The sequence below is a fragment of the Apostichopus japonicus genome, chromosome 16 (genome assembly GCF_037975245.1).
Source record: "Apostichopus japonicus isolate 1M-3 chromosome 16, ASM3797524v1, whole genome shotgun sequence".
Lineage (NCBI taxonomy): Eukaryota > Metazoa > Echinodermata > Holothuroidea > Aspidochirotida > Stichopodidae > Apostichopus > Apostichopus japonicus.
This window is the reverse complement of record NC_092576.1, coordinates 17,467,515-17,488,840: the sequence shown is the minus strand read 5'-3', so window position 1 is coordinate 17,488,840 and position 21,326 is coordinate 17,467,515. Positions and strand designations below refer to the sequence as shown.

General features: G+C 38.6%; 3 protein-coding genes across 5 annotated transcripts in view; 2 read left to right on the top strand and 1 right to left on the bottom strand.

The window, feature by feature from the left end:
- The window catches only part of LOC139983537 (uncharacterized), a 66,908-nt gene that overhangs the window by 12,660 nt on the left and 32,922 nt on the right, over positions 1-21,326 (bottom strand). The window lies entirely within an intron of this gene.
- LOC139983551 (uncharacterized) lies at positions 213-6,456 on the top strand. Its single transcript, XM_071997184.1, has 4 exons — positions 213-285; positions 1,281-1,366; positions 1,980-2,120; positions 5,524-6,456. Exons 1-4 carry the CDS (start codon positions 279-281, stop codon positions 5,674-5,676), a joined length of 387 nt encoding a protein of 128 aa, XP_071853285.1. The 5' UTR covers positions 213-278; the 3' UTR covers positions 5,677-6,456.
- Positions 12,227-21,326, top strand: part of LOC139983544 (uncharacterized) — a 52,376-nt gene continuing 43,276 nt past the window's right edge. The window contains exons 1-4 of one of the 2 annotated variants that reach the window (XM_071997175.1): positions 12,227-12,364; positions 13,378-13,463; positions 14,247-14,387; positions 17,810-18,409. In XM_071997175.1, coding sequence (XP_071853276.1) covers positions 12,358-12,364; positions 13,378-13,463; positions 14,247-14,387; positions 17,810-17,962 — 387 coding nt within the window. In that variant the 5' untranslated portion in view covers positions 12,227-12,357 and the 3' untranslated portion in view covers positions 17,963-18,409. Of the gene's footprint in view, positions 12,365-13,377; positions 13,464-14,246; positions 14,388-17,809; positions 18,410-21,326 lie in introns of those variants that run through there. The other variant, XM_071997174.1, reaches the window with a different exon arrangement.

The window sequence follows — 21,326 nt, the reverse complement described above, 5'->3', positions numbered from 1 at the left end:
AAACTTATCCAAACAGCTTTCCTTTTCAGTGGGTCACAAAATACTGTCAGGAAACTCAGAAACATAATGCAACTTTGTGTTACAGTTTGCTTTTGTTTGCTATTAACTTCCTTGAGTCGTCTGTACGTAATCAACAGGAGTCAAATTGATAGTTGGCAGTTGACCTTTTGTTCCTGAATGTGAAGGCTGAGTAGCTACAGTAAGGTAATTGCAAAAGTGTCGTCCGCCTCAAACTATTGTCGGAAAACTTTGATGTCTGAATTCACTTCATTGTCGAAATGTCTGGTGAGTAGTTTCTTTGCTCTGTCTCTTTGAATAAATCGTTTTAATCTTATTTTGAATGGTACGAATGATGTGATGTAGCTAACGGGTTCCTCCTTGTGGTTGTGAATGCAAACACGGATGTACCATAAGGTTGATTCTCCAAAATGAAAAGATTTGTGGCAAATAGGCTACTGCATTTCTAAACTGAAATTTTTCCGGTTACTCACGTCACTGACTGAATTCGACTCAGGGATATTTATGGCTTATTCGATTGACTGTAACTGTACTTCGCATATTCGCAGATTAACGGTTCATTTGGGCTGGCGGTGTTTCTTGTGAAGACGATCGAATGCACTGCAAACCAAGATGATACACACTGCCGATATATGATCCATGTTAACAACTTGTAGTAGGTTATAGCTATTGAAATGACCTTCGCAAAAGTGCTGTGATCTGCACTCGAAATTTTACTTGAATCACTGATAATCAAAGAGAATTGCGTAATAACATGATATATTTTCTTCTTTGTAAACTACACTCATTTCTCAAAATTAAATTTGATTACTGGTAAGGGAGTTAGCGACCACTAGTATCCTAATGCAGTCTCCAAGTATGATGAGAAGCTTGTTAGAAAGGCGGACAGTGTCCCAGACGCAACCATCCCCGTCACTCACTCACACTAAGATATACCTACCGTACGCACCCGCACACTTTAAAACTAATACTACTATACAGTGTCTGTACAAATAGCACCAAATTTTGTACTGATAGGGTTTGAAATAGCATTAAACTTTGGGCGGATAGAGTATGAAATAGTATCAAACTTTGGGCGGATAGAGGATGAAATAGCATCACACTTTGGGCGGATACGGTTTGAAATAGCATCAAACTTTGAAATGCTTTGGTACGAAATAACATTATACTGACAGGGTATGTAAAAGCATCAACTTTGCATCGATAGGGTTTGAAATAGTGTCAAACTTTACTGCCTATATTAATCTTCATCTCTTCACTAGCTGAACCTCTTTACATTCCAATGGATGAAGGACCCAGTCAAGGAAACTCGACGTGGTATCTTCAGACCAACGAAATGACGCCAAATGTAAGTAACGATGACTATCAACTGGAAGATCACACATATTTATTCCCTTCTCATCGCATCAGAAATTTCTCTCCTACTGTATCCCTCAAGATTGATGACCGTGGCTTTGTGTGTGCGTGAGTGTATGTGTTTACAGTTCCGTGTCATACATTCATTTGGCCTTCATACCGTCTTCGCGTTCGTTGTCTTCCTAACCCTCTCAACCAGTTTAAGGTACAATATATTCTATAAACGGTTTGTGAACACTCCAAAGTTTACATTCCAACCTTTTCGAAGCACTCATATAGAATATTGTACTCTTCGAGCCTTTATATAATAAAAAGGTATATTGTTCATACTATCAGTTTGAAGTGTGAACTGAGCTTTTTCATAAACTATAGAAAGAAAGAAAAAATGGTTCACAACGACTGTATTCATTCAATTGTTTGTCGTTGGGGAGAGTGGGGGGATTTTCGCGGGACGATTTTGAACTGGCTTTGTGGGTTGCTTTGTAAAATCACAGTCACATGTCCTACTGCCCTTCGAAGTTTCCCCTCCCATTCCCTCTCAGGTTTAAGTGAACCCTACTCCACCGCCTCTGATTGAGGTTATGTTTTCTATGTTTATTTTACAGGGCAGGCCCACTAGACCACCACACAACCAGACGGTGACCAGAGTGTCCACAGAGCAATTCGATGACTACCATGACTTAGCAATGTGTAGCCTGTGTTGCTGCTGGCCACTTGGAAGTTGGGCAATTCGGAAGTCCGATGAGGTATCAAATAACATGAATTCCTTCATTCCTTCATTCCTGAATTAATTCATCAATTCCTTCATTGATTCATCCATTCGTTCGTTCATGCATTCATTTATCATTCATTGATTCATCCATTCAATCATTCATTCATCCATCCACCCATTCATTCGTCATTTATTTATTTATTCATTCAATTCCTCATTCCATTCATGTATTCATTTATTCATCCATTAAACCATTCATTCATTCATTTATTCATTCATGAATTCATGAATTCAATCATTCATCCATTCAATCCTTCATTCCATTCATTCATTCATTTGTTCATTCATTCATCCATTCATGTATTCATTTATTCATCCATTCATTCATTCATTCATTAGTTAATTCATTCATCCATTCATGTATTCATTTATTCATCCACTCAACCATTCCTCCATTGATTCATTCATCAGATAATGTATTGAGCACTGACAGCTGACTGACAATTAAAAGGCACAACTAACTTGTGCTTTCAGGAATCACATCAAATGAAATGAACCGACCAAGTGGGGCAACCAGGATAGGGTAATAATGACTTGGGAAACATAAAGACACACAAGTTAACACTTTGTACATAAAATGATACCAAAATGATACCTCTCCCCATCATAACTTGGTCACTTCTATCACTTCTACGGGTGATCTCGGCTGATTTACGACTATTTGTCCTAAATATTAACCAAGTTCAGATGATGATAAATGGGCCTGTGCATTGCGTATAAGTTCTTCTCTGTCACAAACGACCTAGATCTAGCGGCGCAAGTAATTCAACGCTCCCATGTATTATCTTTGTGGAATGACGTCACATATGTACATGTCCATAGCTTTATGCCTATTTGCACCGAACATTATTTTCTGGTCACTAGCGGTAACCAGAATGCAAAATGTATTGAGGTTTCGATGACTTCAATGCACTAGACTTTTGCTTGTTAGTATAACCAGAACTAGCTGTTACAATAACACAATGGCATGCTTACACAGGTCAGTCTACTGTACGTGGTTATACACACCTTCATCAAAAACAATAGGGTTCTGGTACTCAATGTAATGAATCCACACACCAAGCATTACAAAACCAAAGCAAATTTCCAATAACTTCTCACATTAAGGTTGCAGAGGAGTCCACTTATGGACAATTAAGATTAGAATATGACCACGAAACTTCAAAGAATCAACATGAAAGAAGCTTATACAGGTCACTGGAGGTCAACCTGAGGTCAAAGGTCACTCAAATGCAGGTCGACTATTGTATTACAATAGCGTAACTCCCAACCTTGATTGTCATTTGGTTCTCAACTTATTGCAAAAATACTAGTTTTTGACCCCTAATTGACCTTTGTTCACCTTGGATCGCATGACTGTTATGTTTTGAAAAGATCCCTTACCGGATTCACAACTAGTCCACAAATATTAACCATGTTGGACCCTGTCAATGGTAGTTTCACTATAAACTGCCAAAAAAAAACATTTTGACCCATAATTGACCTTTGGAGACCTTGGATTACATTACAGTTACATTTGAAAATGTGTCCCTACTCCACTCACAACTTGTCCCAATATATCAGCCATGTCAACCTTCGTGACTAGAAGGTGATGCAAAACGTAGCATAATTTGGCAGTTTTTTGCACATAATCAACCTTGAATGACCTTGGATGACCTAATGGTTTTTATCAAAAATGTTCCCTTTGATATTGTGCACTCTGTCCCAAAATTCTGAGCTTGATCGACATTCGGTTCTCAAGTTATTGCAAAAATACTAGTTTTTGACCCCTAATTGACCTTTGTTCACCTTGGATCATATTACCGTTATCTTTGGAAACGATCCCTTACCCCATTCACAACTAGTCCCGCCCACATATCAACCATGTCGGACCCTGTCAGTGGTAGTTTCACAAGTTATTGAGAAAAAAAACACATTTTGACCTATAATTGACCTTTGGTGACCTTGGATAACATCGCGGTTATTTTAGAAAATGTGCCCTTACTTCATTCACAACTTGTCCTAATAAACCAGTCATGTCAGACTTGGTGACTAGACGCTGTTGCAAAAATTAGCATAAGCTGACAGTTTTTTGCACATAATCAACCTTCAATGACCCTGGATGACCTGATAGTTTTTATCAAAAATGTTTCTCTTGATGAGGTGCACTCTGTCGTAAAATTTGATTGGCCTACAATGTACACACATAATGTAATTACTAGAAAGGTATCAAAACCAATTTGGCCCCTCATAACTTGAGAACTGGGTGTCCGATTGAAGCGGGAGTTGGTTTCCTATATATAGCACAAAGAGCTCTATCATATATCAACATATTGACAAACTTTTTTTGGTTTTGATTTGTTTTGCCCCGTATCTCCTAAAATGAGCATATTTTTCAAAATTTGACCTTTGACCATTTGACCTCGCGGTCGATGTAGTTTGACACCCTGATTCCAAAAAAGCAACATGACAAGCCATGACAAGTGCGACCATCCTACTTCGCACACGAAGGTCGCACAGGGGTCAACTATGGACCATTTTGATCAGAAGGTACCTTTGAGATCCGATTGTAGCCACGAAAATTCAAATAACCCAAAATAACTGATAAAGGTCACCAGAGGTCAACCTGAGGTCAAAGGTCACCTAGATGCGTGTCGACTCCTGGATTACAATAGCGTAACTCCCAACCTTGACGGACATTTGGTTCTCAAGTTATTGCAAAAATACTAGTTTTTGACCCCTGATTGACCTTTGTTGACCTTGGATCACACGACCGTTATGTTTTGAAATGATCCCTGACACCATTCACAACTAGTCCCAAAATATCAACTATGTCGGACCCTGTCAATGGGAGTTATTGCTTGTTTTAATATTTTGGTTTTTGGCCTCTAACTGACCTTTGGTGACATTCACGGGCACCAAAAACAATAGGGCACATCTACTCAATGTGGTACTCATATACAGCAAATATTAGATTGGTCCAAGCTTCCCTACTTGAGATACCGTGTTTACAAGCCAGGCGTCACACACACACACGCACACAGTCTCCGCCTGCATTAATGCATAGGTTACGATTTCATCGAAACCAAAAAGCGTACATACTTGATATTTCTGTAAGATAATGAATTATTCATGACTTTCCCCTCACCAACTAGCGCACTGACACACCAATCCTCACATATCTGAAGTAGGTTGAAGCACAGTATATCCCTTTACATGTCGAGACTATAGGGATATGTATAGGGATAACAATCTTGATCAGGCGTAGTCTGAAGCACACGTGAACTATCAATGCCAATGAAATATCAACGATTTACCACGTGACAATGACCGAAGTGAGTCCTAATCCGGCAAGCTAGAACAAGCTTAAACTTGCCATTTTTCTTTTCTTTGAACAGGCAAGCATTCGAGCCTCTTACGGTGAAATGGTGGCGGCAAGACATGCTGCGGAAGAGGCCCGTAGATTGGCTAACCAAGCCATCGCCGTCGGCTGGATAATTTCTATCGTTGCCACGATAATGGGTGTAGTTCTTGTAAATGTTTTATTCTAGGATTAGGCCCTTATTCATCCCTCTCCTTCCTCCCTGTATTCCTCCCTCCTTCCTCTCTTCCCATAACCAGGCGCGGCGGAACGGGAAAATTATTGGGGGGGGGGGGGTTCTTACGCGGGAGACTATCTAAGCGGAGCGCCACCATCGGTTGGCGCGGAGCGTACAAGAAAATTTTGGGTTTTTCAAACCCCAGATGGCCGGAAACGGCATTTCCCGAGTGTTTTATGCTGCGAATACCTAGCCCTAAAATATGGGTCTCAAGCCTGCAATTTCTCAGATTGCACGTAAAAATCTGTAAAAACATTGTAATTTGTATATTCGATGATGTTTTAAGAGAGTAGCTATTACTCGTAGTGTACTCGCAAAGGTCTATAGCCAGGGGACGGGCCGAGGGTCCCCCGGGATTTACTAAAATTATTACACCTATATAGTATACGTGTGCATCAGAAAGAACGACAAGTATGCATTGAAAAATGGGCAGATGCACGTTTCGGAGCCTTGGTAAATATTGGGGGGCTTATGATGCATTGCCCCCTCAACGTTTTCATTGGGGGGCTGAGCCCCCCCCCCCCCTCCAACCCCCCAACCCAACCCCCGGTTCCGCCGCCACTGCCCATGGCCATTCCCTCCCCAGATCCCTAGCTCACCAGCTCCCTACCTACCCTTGTCCCTGCCCTTGTCCCTGCCCTTCTCTTTCCTTCTTCCCTCCTTCCCTTTCCATGTCCCATCAGCCCTAGGATCCCGTGCAATATATATATATAAATATATATATATATATATACATATACATATATATAAATATACATATATATATATACACACATATATATATACATATATATATATATATACATACATATATATATATATATATATATATATATATATATATATATATATATTAATATAAATATACATGTGTGTGTGCGTGTGTGTGTGCTTTTGGTTTACTTTTGTTTTCTTTTTTTCACGAATGCTTAATGAGGCGTAATCTCTTGTTAAATTTAGCTTCCTGTCTTCAATTTTATAATACAATAATTCAAATTAATAATTGCCTTTTTCATTCATCTTTTTCTCGCTAAGTAATCACAATTTATTTCAGATTAAATTTATGCTCATGTCTGCCTAGGTTCGATTCCCCGCCGAAGCACTATTATATTTTGTTATTATTATTATTTATTTTTTGGGTTGTTGTCAATATCTGCATGTCTATGCATGGTGTTTTAAGTTTCTTTCGCTTTGTTTGTTTGTCTGGGGTTTTTTTTGGGGGGGGTGGAGGGACGAGGGGGTTGTTTCTATTTGGTATTTTGTTTCGCGTAAACACAGTAGGTCATTGCAATATTTCGCACAACTTGTCAATAGAAACCGATCGGAACTTAAGACCTGAGTAGTTAATTTGATTTCTGTCTCGCTCTTCGCCTTTCACTGGAAATGTTAATGAAAGTATATATAAGGACGAACACTGTACCTGCAAAAGAAATGCTTCTTTTGTAGAGTGTAAGGCCACCATGGCATCTTTTCTGACAAGCTTGATAATATTTGTTCTTCGGGACTGTTGTGACATTACTTAGCCTTTATATTATAAACCATTAAGTGTGGAAACAGCTATGCTCCTGTTAGAACAACTTCACATTTCTTAAATGCTGATTTACTGAGGCAGGCGTTTGAAAGACAGTGTGATACAAACAGGTACAGTTACGACATAAACAATGCCACGAGCTCTCCGTGCATTAAAAACAATCGAAATGTGCGGTATTCATAACAGTACACAAAGCAGATAATGCGGATACAGCAGACGTAGCCGAGAATAAAACCTAGTAGCATGGATAATTCAATTATGACATACTAGGACTTTCTACTGGTAAACTTTACTCATTGTCGAATAAATCTATCTAATTTCTACCTTATCTAGCTTTTGCTCTGTATTTAACGTATTATGACCAAAACAAATATGAAATTAACGACAATTCCATGGGACTTGTATATTCGTTTAAAAATAGCTCCGTTTCGAATCTAACGCTCCGTTGCTTTGGTAACATCGAGGAATTACAGAAGGTACGTCCGAAGTATTTATAGTAAAAGGTAGCCAAGTGAAAAGAAAAAAAAAAAAGATAAAAGAACGGATGGCCTATATTGACTTTTTAGGCATACAGTGCATACATTTCTTCATATCCTCTCCATAGTATATTTTCTCGACTTTTTCATTGAATAATCATGTAGCCTTGCCGCTAATGGATAGATGACAGGTAGAAGATGGCCATCGATGGCGCTCTCAACTTCTCGTGCCACGTCTGGCACCAACAAGAAGTAACAGACATATTACTGGCGCAATCCCGACCGAACATATTTTAACTCTCCTACAGACTTTTCTACACTGATCCCAGAAAGCATTAAGTGCCGTCAAAATGCCTCAGTTGCTAATAGGTTCATTTCCATGACGTAACACTGTTCTCGTTGTGCATAAAACTGAAGGCAAAGTAAGGCATATACTGATAGGCCTAGACTAGGTATACGTTGCAGACTATGCATAGGCTAACTTCACAGACAGACATACATGCAGACAGACAACTTCAGAAAATGTAAAATATTAATAACCGTAATCACGTTATGTTTACTATGTCTTCAAATGTCGTCCTTTTCTCCTCTGCAACCTCGGGCCGTCTTGGAGTCGTTCGAACAACTGAATTAAGGCGAAGAATGACGTCAAGATATATCAAACGTCTGGACTTCAGACTACACTGCTTGCAATAGAGAGAGAACTGCCCAGTACAGTACAGTACGTGTTGATATGAACGCCTACAAAATGACAACAGATATTTTCTAATGACAAACCATTGTGTATGACGGTATAGTAAACACTCGTATATTGATCAACGCACACGCACGGAGGTATTCTGTACGTACAGCATGCAATGCAGTCAAATATTTCGGAGCGCGCTCTCCTGATTTTATCCTGATAATCTTGTGAGCGCTCTTGTACCACTGTTTGCATGCGCACACGGACAGGATAGACGTAAAACTATCACTTTGAAGCTACTACGCCTTTACTTACATGTGTACAGCAGAAGACTTCTGTTTTGCATGCAGCAGTTTAATTTTGTGTGTACAATAAGTCAGCATTGTACGGTGGCTTTACAGGGACATACGAAAGAAAAGCAGTGTCCCAAAATCTCACAATGTTGACTTTTCATCTCAAAATATTGCCTCTTTTTATTCCTTCAAAATTTGGACTTTAAAAGATCCAAAAACAAAAGTCCAAATAAAGAGACACAAAGTCCAAGTGTTCAGATTTGAGCTGCAGACTTGTTTCCTTTCCTATGTCCCTATTAAACCACCGTTGTATATTCACTATTTTAAGATCAGTAAAACTGTAAAAATCTAACGGAAGTGCTAATGCTAAGAGACTGGCCTTCATCATCCCTGAAAAGTCAGAACGCGACGGTGTTTATTTCAGTCACGGTTGGCAGCCCTCTTAGGGTTTTAATCAGGAGCTTTCTATTTTATAGCTGTTGTAGGTGTCGTACCAGAAGTAATCCTTCCATTATCTTACACACTAAGTCCATCACGTTTAGGGTCCGCTAAAGTATAGCTTGAAGTTGTCAACTGACATATCATACCCCCACGTTGATATCTGAGGGCTTGGCCTGTCAGGGTGCATGCATATTTCTATATCATGACAGTTAAAGAGGTTATGAAATGGAAAAAAAAAATCTTTCTCATCGTATTCTGTATGCTCGTAGCTTTCCAATAATACCCAATTTGCGTCAAACTGAGCTTGCATCCTCGAGGAATAAACGATCAAAAATTCGAGGGTAATAAAAACTTTCGAAAAATTGTTGTATTTACGGTAACGCGGCGTGACGTCAGTCGAGGAACTCAGCTCACTTACGAGACGCTACGTTGACATTCTTAAACGTCTGAGAACACACAACATTACACTGTTGCAGCGCTCCGTAGTACTTGAGATTTGGTGTTTGGAGTTTTGTGTTTACGTAAATTTATCTCGTTACTGTTAAATATGCCGAGCCGATATGTGGTATCAGGTTGCTCCAACACAAGTAAAGACGGATTTCTACTGCACACACACACACACACACACACACATATATATTGATATATAAATATATATTTATATATATATATATATATATATATATATATATATATATATGTATATATATATATATATATAAATATATATATATATATATATATGTATATATATATATATATATATAAATATATAATATATATATATATATATATTAGAGTCTATATCAATCCGCTCGATTGTTCTCCTTCAGGAAAAGTGCCAAAAAGCAGCAGGAGAACATCTTTTGTGACCTGTTATCAATCATAATCTAGTTTTTTGTGGCTTGCATGTTGAAGAGCATCAATGGAAGTACATGTGGTGAGAAAATTGGGTCAATTGAGGCAATTTTAGACCCCTTTAAGTCTCCCAGGAGCAGCGTAGGAAATTTGTTTACCACTGAGTGAAGAGGTTTGTTTACAAGTAACGAAAACTTCCGGCTCGGATAGCAAAAAATTTTCACAGTCATGGTACTGAAAATTGATGGTGCCATGAAAGGCCAACTTGTCAGCTATCCGGTGATGGGTAGCGTTAAGCTAGTGAAAACTTCTATCTAGACTTAGAGACCACATTACTTTTGTGATTTAGTGTGTAAGTCAATGGGGCTTTTAATGGGCGTATGCTACCTGAACCCCTCCATAGTATACAAAGCTGAAGTGATTGCTGGAGATTTTAAGTCTATTTATATTGGTATGTGGGGAGGGCAGTTCAAAACAAGGTTAAATAACCACAAAAAGTCGTTCAACTTGAAGAAATATCACGGAGAAACTGAGCTTTCAAAGCATGTTTGGTCTCTAAGAAAGTAATAGAGCCTTCCAAATCTCCTGGTCCATTGTCAGGAGATCAAACACATTGATCAACAGCTCAGGTTCTTGTAATTTATCCCAGGCCGAGAAACAATAATAGATCATTCTAGCCCTAATCTCTTGAACAAAAGATCAGAAATCCTCGCAAGCTGCAGACACCAACCAAAACACCCCCAAAATAAAGTCAAAGCTAAGATGAAAGAGAGATAGCTTTTTAGTACACCTCCTGACGATTGCTAGTAAGCATGAAACTCTGAGTAGAGGTTTGGTTGCAAAAATCAAAATTTACATTACGCTCTTCTTCATAACGTGGAATTGAGCACTCTATCGTGTTCTACTTGGAACATTTTATACACTTCTATATATATATATATATATATATATATATATATATATATATATATATATATATATATATATATATATATATATATACATATATATATATATATATAAATATATATATATATATAAACATAAATTCTGTTCAAAGTATCTCTTTCGAGATCCGGCTTTAGGAATCACAAATGATTTTCGAGTTGGATAGCATCATGTTTGATCTCTAGAGTAGGGCAAAATATGTCACCAAAAACAGAACTAGTATTGTTCGATATAGGTGACAAACGCCTACAGTGGAATTACGATCTTCCTTACCGGTTTCGAACCTCTGGACATACAATCAGCGTCCATAGCCTAGTGGTTAGGGTGTCCGCGTACAGAGCGGGAGGCCCGTGGTTCGAATCCCGGTGGAGGCTGAAATTTTTTTCACTGTTCTTGATTTTCCAACTCATTACGATTTTCATTTATATATATATATATATATACAAATAATGGTCTATTATCAAACAAATAAAAAACCGATAAGATTTCACATATTTACAAAACACTTAGCTAAATTTCCCAACTGTAAGCGGCTATGTGACAACACCTCTTTCAAAATTATCAACTCAGCTCCAACTTAACTCCAGATTAGGATCAAAGAAATCCTACATATCAATTGGGATAAACCTAATCTCAACAAACAGCTTGACTGTCCAGTGTTATCTTTGTTGAGTTAATCTACTTGTCCTTTGTGTTATTGCTAGTGTACATTTGTTTGCTATTACTTGTTCAATTTGCGTTTGTAACCTGATGATGAAAGTCGCTACTTTCGAAACATGTCGTTCTTTTTGTATTAATTTTGGTAAATAGATGTATAAGTTAAAATCTGTGGTGTTTTTTAATTTTTGTAATATATATATATATATAATCCGACACGGATTAAAATAATCCGATTTTTCAAGACTTCAGCATACTGTTACTCGAGTTTTCACGCCTGCAGTGTGCGGCGATCATCAGACAACTAGACGTAAACAATCGTGTATGTGACCTTAACCAGGAAGTTTCCATAACAACTCCCTGCCTTAACATCATTGAAATGTCCGTATTCCGTATAAGGTAAAAATATGTATATTGTCTTGTTCAGTCTTGCATGAGTTTTTCTTTCCCAGTAAAAACAGACCCTCCCTATCCAAACTTATCCAAACAACCTTTCCTTTGCAGTGAGTCATAAAATACTGTCAGGAAACTCTCAGGAAACTTGGTGTTACAGTTTGCTTTTGTTTGCTTTTAACTTCCTTTGAGTCGTCTGTACATTAATCAACAGAAGTCAAATTGATAGTTGGCAGATGTTTTTTTGTTCCTGAATGTGAAGGCTGAGTAGCTACAGTAAGGTAATAGCAAAAGTGTCGTCCGCCTCAAACTATTGTCGGAAAGCTTTCTATCTGAATTAACTTCATTGTCGAAATGTCTGGTGAGTATTTTCCTTTCTCTGTCTCTTTGAATAAATCGTTTTAATCTTATTTTGAATGGTACGAATGATGTGATATGGCTAACGGGTTCCTTTGTGCGGTTGTGATTGCAAACACGGCTGTACCATAAGGTTGATTCTCCAAAATGAAAAGATTTCTGGCAAATAGGCTACTGCATTTCTAAACTGAAATTGTTCTGGTTACTCACGTCACTGACTGAACTCGACTCAGGGATATTTATGGCTTATTCGATTGACTGTAACTGTACTTCGCATATTCGCAGATCAACGGCTCATTTAGGCTAGCGACATTCCTTGTGGAGATGATCGAATGCACTGCAAACCAAGATGATACACACTGTCGATATATGATCCATGTTAAATACTGGTAGTAGGTTATAGCTATTGAAATGACGTTCGCAAAAGTGCTGAGATCTGCACTCGAAATTTAACTTGAATCACTGAAAATCAAAGAGAACTGCGTAATGACATGATATATTTTCTTCTTTGTAAACTACACTCATTTCTCAAAATTAAATTTGATTACTGGTAAGGGAGTTAGCGACCACTAGTATCCTAATGCAGTCTCCAAGTATGATGAGAAGCTTGTTAGAAAGGCGGACAGTGTCCCAGACGCTACCATCCCCGTCACTCACTCACACTAAGATATACCTACCGTACGCACCCGCACACTTTAAAACTAATACTAGTATACAGTGTCTATACAAATAGCATCAAATTTTGTACTGATAGGGTTTGAAATAGGATCAAACTTTGGGCGGAGAGATTATGAATAGTATCAAACTTTGGGCGGATAGAGGATGAAATAGCATCAAACTTTGGGCGGATACGGTTTGAAATAGCATCAAACTTTGAAATGCTTTGGTACGGAATAGCATCAAACTTTGAAATGCTTTGGTACGAATTAGCATTATACTGAGATGACAGGGTATGTAAAAGCACAAACTTTGCATCGATAGGGTTTGAAATAGTGTCAAACTTCATCTCTTCACTAGCTGAACCTCTCTACATCCCAATGGATGAAGGACCCAGTCAAGGAAACTCGACGGGGCATCTTCAGACCAACGAAATGACGCCAAATGTAAGTAACGATGAATATCAACTGGAAGATCACACATATTTATTCCCTTATCAGCGCATCAGAAATTTCTCTCCTACTGTATCCCTCAAGATTGATAACCGTGTGCGTTTGTTTTGTATTCTGACCGAGGACTTGAATAAAAGAATCCAGGTCCCAGTTGTGATTTCTAAAGAATCATCACGTCCTCCGAAGAACTCTATTGTATGGAATATTGTTAAGGTTAGGGTACGTGGATTTGAACAATGGAAAATACAATGGGGTCCTCGGTCTGAATGTAAAACAAACATGTGTGTTTGTGTGCATACGGTTTCGTGTCATATATTCATTAGGCCTTCATACCGTCTTCGCGTTCGTTGTCTCTCTTACCCTCTCAACCAGTTTAAGGTACAATATATTCTATAAACGGTTTGTGAACACTCCAAAGTTTACATTCCAACCTTTTCGAAGCACTCATATAGAATATTGTACTCTTCGAGCCTTTATCTAATAGAAAGGTATATTGTCATACTAGCACTTTGAAGTGTGAACTGAACTTTTTCATAAACTATAGAAAGAAAGAAAAAATCATTCACAACGATTGTATTCATTCAATTGTTTGTCGTTGGGGAGAGTGGGGGATTTTCACTGGACGATTTTGAACTGGCTTTGCGGGTTGCTCCGTAAAATCACAGTCACATGTCCTACTGCCCTTCGAAGTTTCCCCTCCCATTCCCTCTCAGGTTTAATTGAACCCTACTCCACCGTCTCTGATTGGGGTTAATGTTTTTTATGTTTATTTTACAGGGCAGGCCCACTAGACCACCACACAACCAGACGGTAACCAGAGTGTCCACAGAGCAATTCGATGACTACCATGACTTAGCAATGTGTAGCCTATGGTGCTTCTGGCCACTTGGAAGTTGGGCAGTTCGGAAGTCCAATGAGGTATCAAATAACATGAATTCCTTCATTCCTGAATTAATTCATCAATTCCTTCATTCATTCATCCATTCATTCGTTCATGCATTCATTTATCATTCATTGATTCATCCATTCATTCGTCATTCATTTATTTATCATTCATTGATTCATCCATTCAATCATTCATTCATCCATCCACCAATTCATTCTTCATTTATTTATTCATTCATTCAATCATCCATCTATTCATGTATTCATTTATTCATCCATTCAACCATTCATTCATTCATTCATTCATTCATTCATCAATTAATGAATTAATGAATTCAATCATTCATCCATTCAATCCTTCATTCATTCATTTATTTATTCATTCATTCATTTGTTCATTCATTCTTCCATTCAAGTATTCATATATTCATTCATTCATCCATTCATGTATACATGTATTCATTTATTCATCCATTCAACCATTCATCCATTCATTCATTCCATTAGATAATGTATTGAGCACTGACAGCTGACTGACAATTAAAAGGCACAACTAACTTGTGCTTTCAGGAATCACATCAAATGAAATGAACCGACCAAGTGGGGCAACCAGGATAGGGTAATAATAACTTGGGAAACATAAAGACACACAAGTTAACACTTTGTACATAAAATGATACCAAAGTGATACCTCTCCCACATCATAACTTGGTCAATTCTATCACTTCTAAGGTTGATCTTGGCTGATTTACGACTATTTGTCCTAAATATTAACCAAATTCAGATGATGATAAATGGGCCTGTACATTGCGTATAAGTTCTTCCCTGTCACAAACGACCTAGATCTAGCGGCGCAAGGAATTCAACGCTCCCATGTATTATCTTTGTGGAATGACGTCACATATGTATATGTCCATAGCTTTATGCCTATTTGCACCGAACATTATATTGTGGTCACAAGCGGTAACCAGAATGCAAAATGTATTGAGGTTTCGATGACTTCAGTGCACTAGACATTTGCTTGTTAGTATAACCAGAACTAGCTGTTACAATAACACAATGGCATGCTTACACAGGTCAGTTTACTGTACGTGGTTATACACACCTTCATCAAAAACAATAGGGTTCTGGTACTCAATGTAATGAATCCACACACCAAGCATTACAAAACCAAAGCAAATTTCCAATAACTTCTCACATTAAGGTTGCAGAGGAGTCCACTTATGGACAATTAAGATTAGAATACGACCACGAAACTTCAAAGAATCAACATGAAAGAAGCTCAACAGGTCACTGGAGGTCAACCTGAGGTCAAAGGTCACCCAAATGCAGGTCGACTATTGTATTACAATAGCGTAACTCCCAACCTTGATTGTCATTTGGTTCTCAACTTATTGCAAAAATACTAGTTTTTGACCCCTAATTGACCTTTGTTCACCTTGGATCGCATGACTGTTATGTTTTGAAACGATCCCTTACCCCATTCACAAGTAGTCCACAAATATTAACCATCTTGGACCCTGTCAATGGTAGTTTCACTATATACTGCCAAAAAAAAACATTTTGACCCATAATTGTTGACCTTGGATTACATTACAGTTACATTTGAAAATGTGTCCCTACTCCACTCACAACTTGTCCCAATATATCAGCCATGTCAAACTTCGTGACTAGATGTTGTTGCAAAACGTAGCATAATTTGGCAGTTTTTTGCACATAATCAACCTTAAATGACCTTGGATGACCTAATGGTTTTTATCAAAAATGTTCCCTTTGATATTGTGCACTCTGTCCCAAAATTCTGAGCTTGATCAACATTCGGTTCTCAAGTTGTTGCAAAAATACTAGCTTTTGACCCCTAATTGACCTTTGTTCACTTTGGATGATATTACCGTTATGTTTGGAAACGATCCCTTACCCCATTCACAACTAGTCCCGAAATATCAACCATGTCGGACCCTGTCAGTGGTAGTTTCACAAGTTATTGAGAATAAAAAACACATTTTGACCCATAATTGACCTTTGGTGACCTTGGATCACATCGCGGTTATTTTAGAAAATGTGCCCTTACTTCATTCACAACTTGTCCTAATATACCAGTCATGTCAGACTTGGTGACTAGAAGTTGTTGCAAAAATTAGCATAAACTGACAGTTTTTTGCACATAATCAACCTTCAATGACCTTGGATGACCTGAGAGTTTTATCAAAAACGTTTCTCTTGATGAGGTGCACTCTGTCGTAAAATTTGATTGGCATACAATGTACACACATAATGTTATTACTAGAAAGGTATCAAAACCAATTTGGCCCCTCATAACTTGAGAACTGGGTGTCCGATTGAAGCGGGAGTTGGTTTCCTATATATAGCACAAAGAGCTCTATCATATAGCAACATATTGACAAACTTTTTTTGGTTTTGATTTGTTTTGCCCCGTATCTCCTAAAATGAGCATATTTTTCAAAATTTGACCTTTGACCATTTGACCTCGCGGTCGATGTAGTTTGACACGCTGATTCCAAAAAGCAACATGACAAGCCTGTGCGACATTCTACTTCGCACACGAAGGTCGCACAGGGGTCAACTATGGACCATTTTGATCAGAAGGTACCTTTGAGATCCGATTATAGCCACGAAAATTCAAATAACCCAAAATAACTGATAAAGGTCACCAGAGGTCAACCTGAGGTCAAAGGTCACCTAGATGCGTGTCGACTCCTGGATTACAATAGCGTAACCCCCAACCTTGACGGACATTTGGTTCTCAAGTTATTGCAAAAATACTAGTTTTTGATCCCTGATTGACCTTTGTTGACCTTGGATCACACGACCGTTATGTTTTGAAATGATCCCTGACCCCATTCACAACTAGTCCCAAAATATCAACCATGTCGTACCCTGTCAATGAGAGTTATTGCTTGTTTTAATATTTTGGTTTTTGGCCTCTAACTGACCTTTGGTGACATTCACGGGCACCAAAAACAATAGGGCACATCTACTCAATGTGGTACTCATATACAGCAAATATTAGATTGGTCCAAGCTTCCCTACTTGAGATACCGTGTTTACAAGCCAGGCGTCACACACACACACGCACACAGTCTCCGCCTGCATTAATGCATAGGTTACGATTTCATCGAAACCAAAAAGCGTACATACTTGATATTTCTGTAAGATAATGAATTATTCATGACTTTCCCCTCACCAACTAGCGCACTGACACACCAATCCTCACATATCTGAAGTAGGTTGAAGCACAGTATATCCCTTTACATGTCGAGACTATAGGGATATGTATAGGGATAACAATCTTGATCAGGCGTAGTCTGAAGCACACGTGAACTATCAATGCCAATGAAATATCAACGATTTACCACGTGACAATGACCGAAGTGAGTCCTAATCCGGCAAGCTAGAACAAGCTTAAACTTGCCATTTTTCTTTTCTTTGAACAGGCAAGCATTCGAGCCTCTTACGGTGAAATGGTGGCGGCAAGACATGCTGCGGAAGAGGCCCGTAGATTGGCTAACCAAGCCATCGCCGTCGGCTGGATAATTTCTATCGTTGCCACGATAATGGGTGTAGGTCTTGTAAGTGGTTTATTATAGGATTAGGCCCTTATTCATCCCTCTCCTTCCTCCCTGTATTCCTCCCTCCTTCCTCTCTTCCCATAACCAGGCGCGGCGGAACGGGAAAATTATTGGGGGGGGGTGCTAATGCGGGAGACTATCTAAGCGGAGCGCCACCATCGGTTGGCGCGGAGCGTACGAGAAAATTTTGGGTTTTTCAAACCTCCAGATGGCCGGAAACGGCACTTCCCGAGTGTTTTATGCTGCGAATACCTAGCCCTAAAATATTTGTCTCAGGCCTGCAATTTCTCAGATTGCACGTAAAAATCTGTAAAAACATTGTAATTTGTATATTCGATGGTGTTTTAAGAGAGTAGCTATTACTCGTAGTGTACGCCACTGCCCATGACCATTCCCTCCCCAGATTCCCAGCTCACCAGCTCCCTACCTACCCTTGTCCCTGCCCTTCTCCTTCCTTCTTCCCTCCCTCCCGTATTCCAACCAGTGCTAACACACATATCTTTTTTTTTATTACATTCTCTAATGAAATACTTGTGTTGGAAGAACATAAATAAAATCAGAAAATAGTAAACAAGCTTTAACCCTTTTGTGAAAATTCAATCTATTACCAAACTAAAGGATTAAACTTGAGATGATATTTATAAGCAGTGGAAAAAGTCGCACTGTTGTAAAAAAAAAATCGCATAAAAGAAATAAATACTTAGAAAACGAAGAACGACTTCGTTTGCTACGTCAAGAAGAACTACCAACAAACAATATTAAATTGAAAAATAAATAATCGAAATGTGCGGTATTCATGACAGTACACAAAGCAGATAATGCGGATACAGCAGACGTAGCCGAGAATAAAACCTAGTAGCGTGGAGGATTCAATTATGACATACTAGGACTTTCTACTGGTAAACTTCACTCATTGTCGAATAAATCTATCTAATTTCTACCTTATCTAGCTTTTGCTCTGTATTTAACGTATTATGACCAAAACAAATATGAAATTCACGACAATTCCATGGGACTTGTATATTCTTTTAAAAATAGCCCCGTTTCGAATATAACGCTCCGTTGCTTTGGTAACATCGTGGAATTACAGAAGGTACGTCCCGAGTATTTATAGTAAAAGGTAGCCAAGTGAAAAGAAAAAAAAAAGATAAAAGAACGGATGGCCTATATTGACTTTTTAGGCATACAGTGCATACATTTCTTCATCTCCTCTCCATAGTATATTTTCTCGACTGTTTCATTAAATAATTGCCCTGCCGCTAATGGATAGATGACAGGTAGAAGATGGCCATCGATGGCGCTCTCAACTTCTCCAAAAAAGTCCAAATGTTCATATTTGAGCTGCAGAGTTGTTTCCTTTCCTATGTCTCTATTGAACCACCGTAGTATTGTCACTATTTTAATATCAGAAAAACTGTAAAAATCTACAGAATTGCTAATGTTAAGAGACTGACCTTTATCATCCCTGTAAAGTCAGAACGCGACGGTGTTTATTTCAGTCACGGTTGGCAGCCCTCTTAGGGTTTCTGTTTTATAGCTGTTGCAGGTGTCGTACCAGAAGTAATCCTTCCATTATCTTACACGCTTAGTCCGTCACGTTTAGGGTTCGCTAAAGTATAGCTAGAAGTTGTCAGCTGACATATCATACCCCCACGTTGATATCTGAGGGCTTGGCCTGTCAGGGTACATGCCCATTTCTATATCATGACAGTTAAGACTTTCAGCTAGAAGAGGAGCAAGTTAAGCATACTGAACCGTCTGCTCGCACGGAGACACATCCAGATTTAAACACAGAATTTCTTAGTTAGTTTGTGTCACCTCCAATCCTCCTTATTTGCACACTCCACCTCCACTTTGATTTATGCGCTTCCACATCAAGGCATTCAAAACGATCGTGGTGAATGAAAATATGCCAAAACAAGCACTGTGTTAGGTCATTTAACGTCTTGTGTGCGTGTGTGTGCGTTTGTTTTTCTATCTGACCGAGGACTTGAACAAAAAAATTCCAGGTCCTCGGTTGTGATTTCTAAAGAATCACCACGTCCTCGGAAGAATTGCTATTGTATGGGGTATTGTTAAGGTTAGGGTACGTGGATTTGAACAATGGAAAATACAATGGGGTCCTCGGTTGGAATGTAAAACCAACATGTGCGTGTGGTGTGCGTGTGTGCGCGTGTGTGTGTGTGTGTGTGCTGTTCCGTAATAATATATTCCCCCATTATACGTCTTGAAGCGCATCGAGTAACAAATATGTCTTGTTTTTACAGAAGCGGACGCCATTTTAAAACAAGCTGTGATCGGCCTATTAAGATCGCGACTCTGAAAGTTGTTAGTTTGGATATAGATGAATTACAACACACACCAATATTATTTGCGAAACATCTTAAATATTAACATAGTAACGATAAAGTAACTTGTATTAAGACCAAAATCAGGTTTCATCATTAAATTTATTTTCGGAAAAAGTCTATTCAAACTAACTTATTGTGGCAAACGCTAGTAGCAACCGAACTTGCTGTGGCAATCCCAATACTAATGGCAAACGTAATGTTTCTGGCATCCGCACAACAGTGTGGGCAAACGACCGAACCTCTCGGCTTCCATAGATTTTTAATAGCCTGGGTTACCAAGGCAACTTTACAACTCTACCCACCACAACTTTTCTTTTGATCTCGATGAGATTAAACTGAGCATAGTGACTTGTCACCATGTGACAGCCCTCGCTGCGGAATATTCCTGTTTCACAAACGAATTTTACGAATTTAACTTCCAAGGGCGACGGACCTGGGGAGGGAGGATGGAAGTGGGGGTGCTTCATTTTTCTGTGGAAAAGGTCAAAATTTCATGTTTTCATAAATCAGAAGTGCCACTATTTCAATTGTGTAGTTTGAAAATGTTCTTTTTGTTGGAATATTAAAGAAACGTTGTAATAATAAATAGTGAAATTTAAATGAGAAATGTCAAAGAATAAATTGTACTTCAAAGATCAAGTAACGCTGAAAAAAAATCCAAATACTGTTATTCGTGGTACAGAACGCAAAACGGATCCGTACTGTCGGGAAATGTTAAATGTGATTTTTGGGTTAGCCGTCCCTCAAGCAACGTCGAATGTCCCTCAAGTTGACACTCGAAGGCCGTGGCTCCCCTAGCCCCCTCTCACCCAACCCCGATGGAACCCTAAACAGGACGATAATAACATGTGTTAACTTAAAGCTCTTTGCAGCGCTTACCCACTTACCCACATTTTAAAACGAGTTTGAGAATATTAAATATTCAACGAACATTCTGTCATTGCAATGCAAGGATCTTCAATTTATTTTTTACTTCTACTTTTTTCCAAACACTTTACAGAATTGTTTAAAAATATTTAAAAAATAAAGTC

Excerpts from the sequence above, each read along its gene's own strand:
- LOC139983551 (XM_071997184.1), top strand. Across the intron at positions 1,367-1,979 it reads CCAACGAAATGACGCCAAAT|GGCAGGCCCACTAGACCACC; the intron begins GTAAGTAACGAT and ends TTTATTTTACAG. Across the intron at positions 2,121-5,523 it reads CAATTCGGAAGTCCGATGAG|GCAAGCATTCGAGCCTCTTA; the intron begins GTATCAAATAAC and ends TTCTTTGAACAG.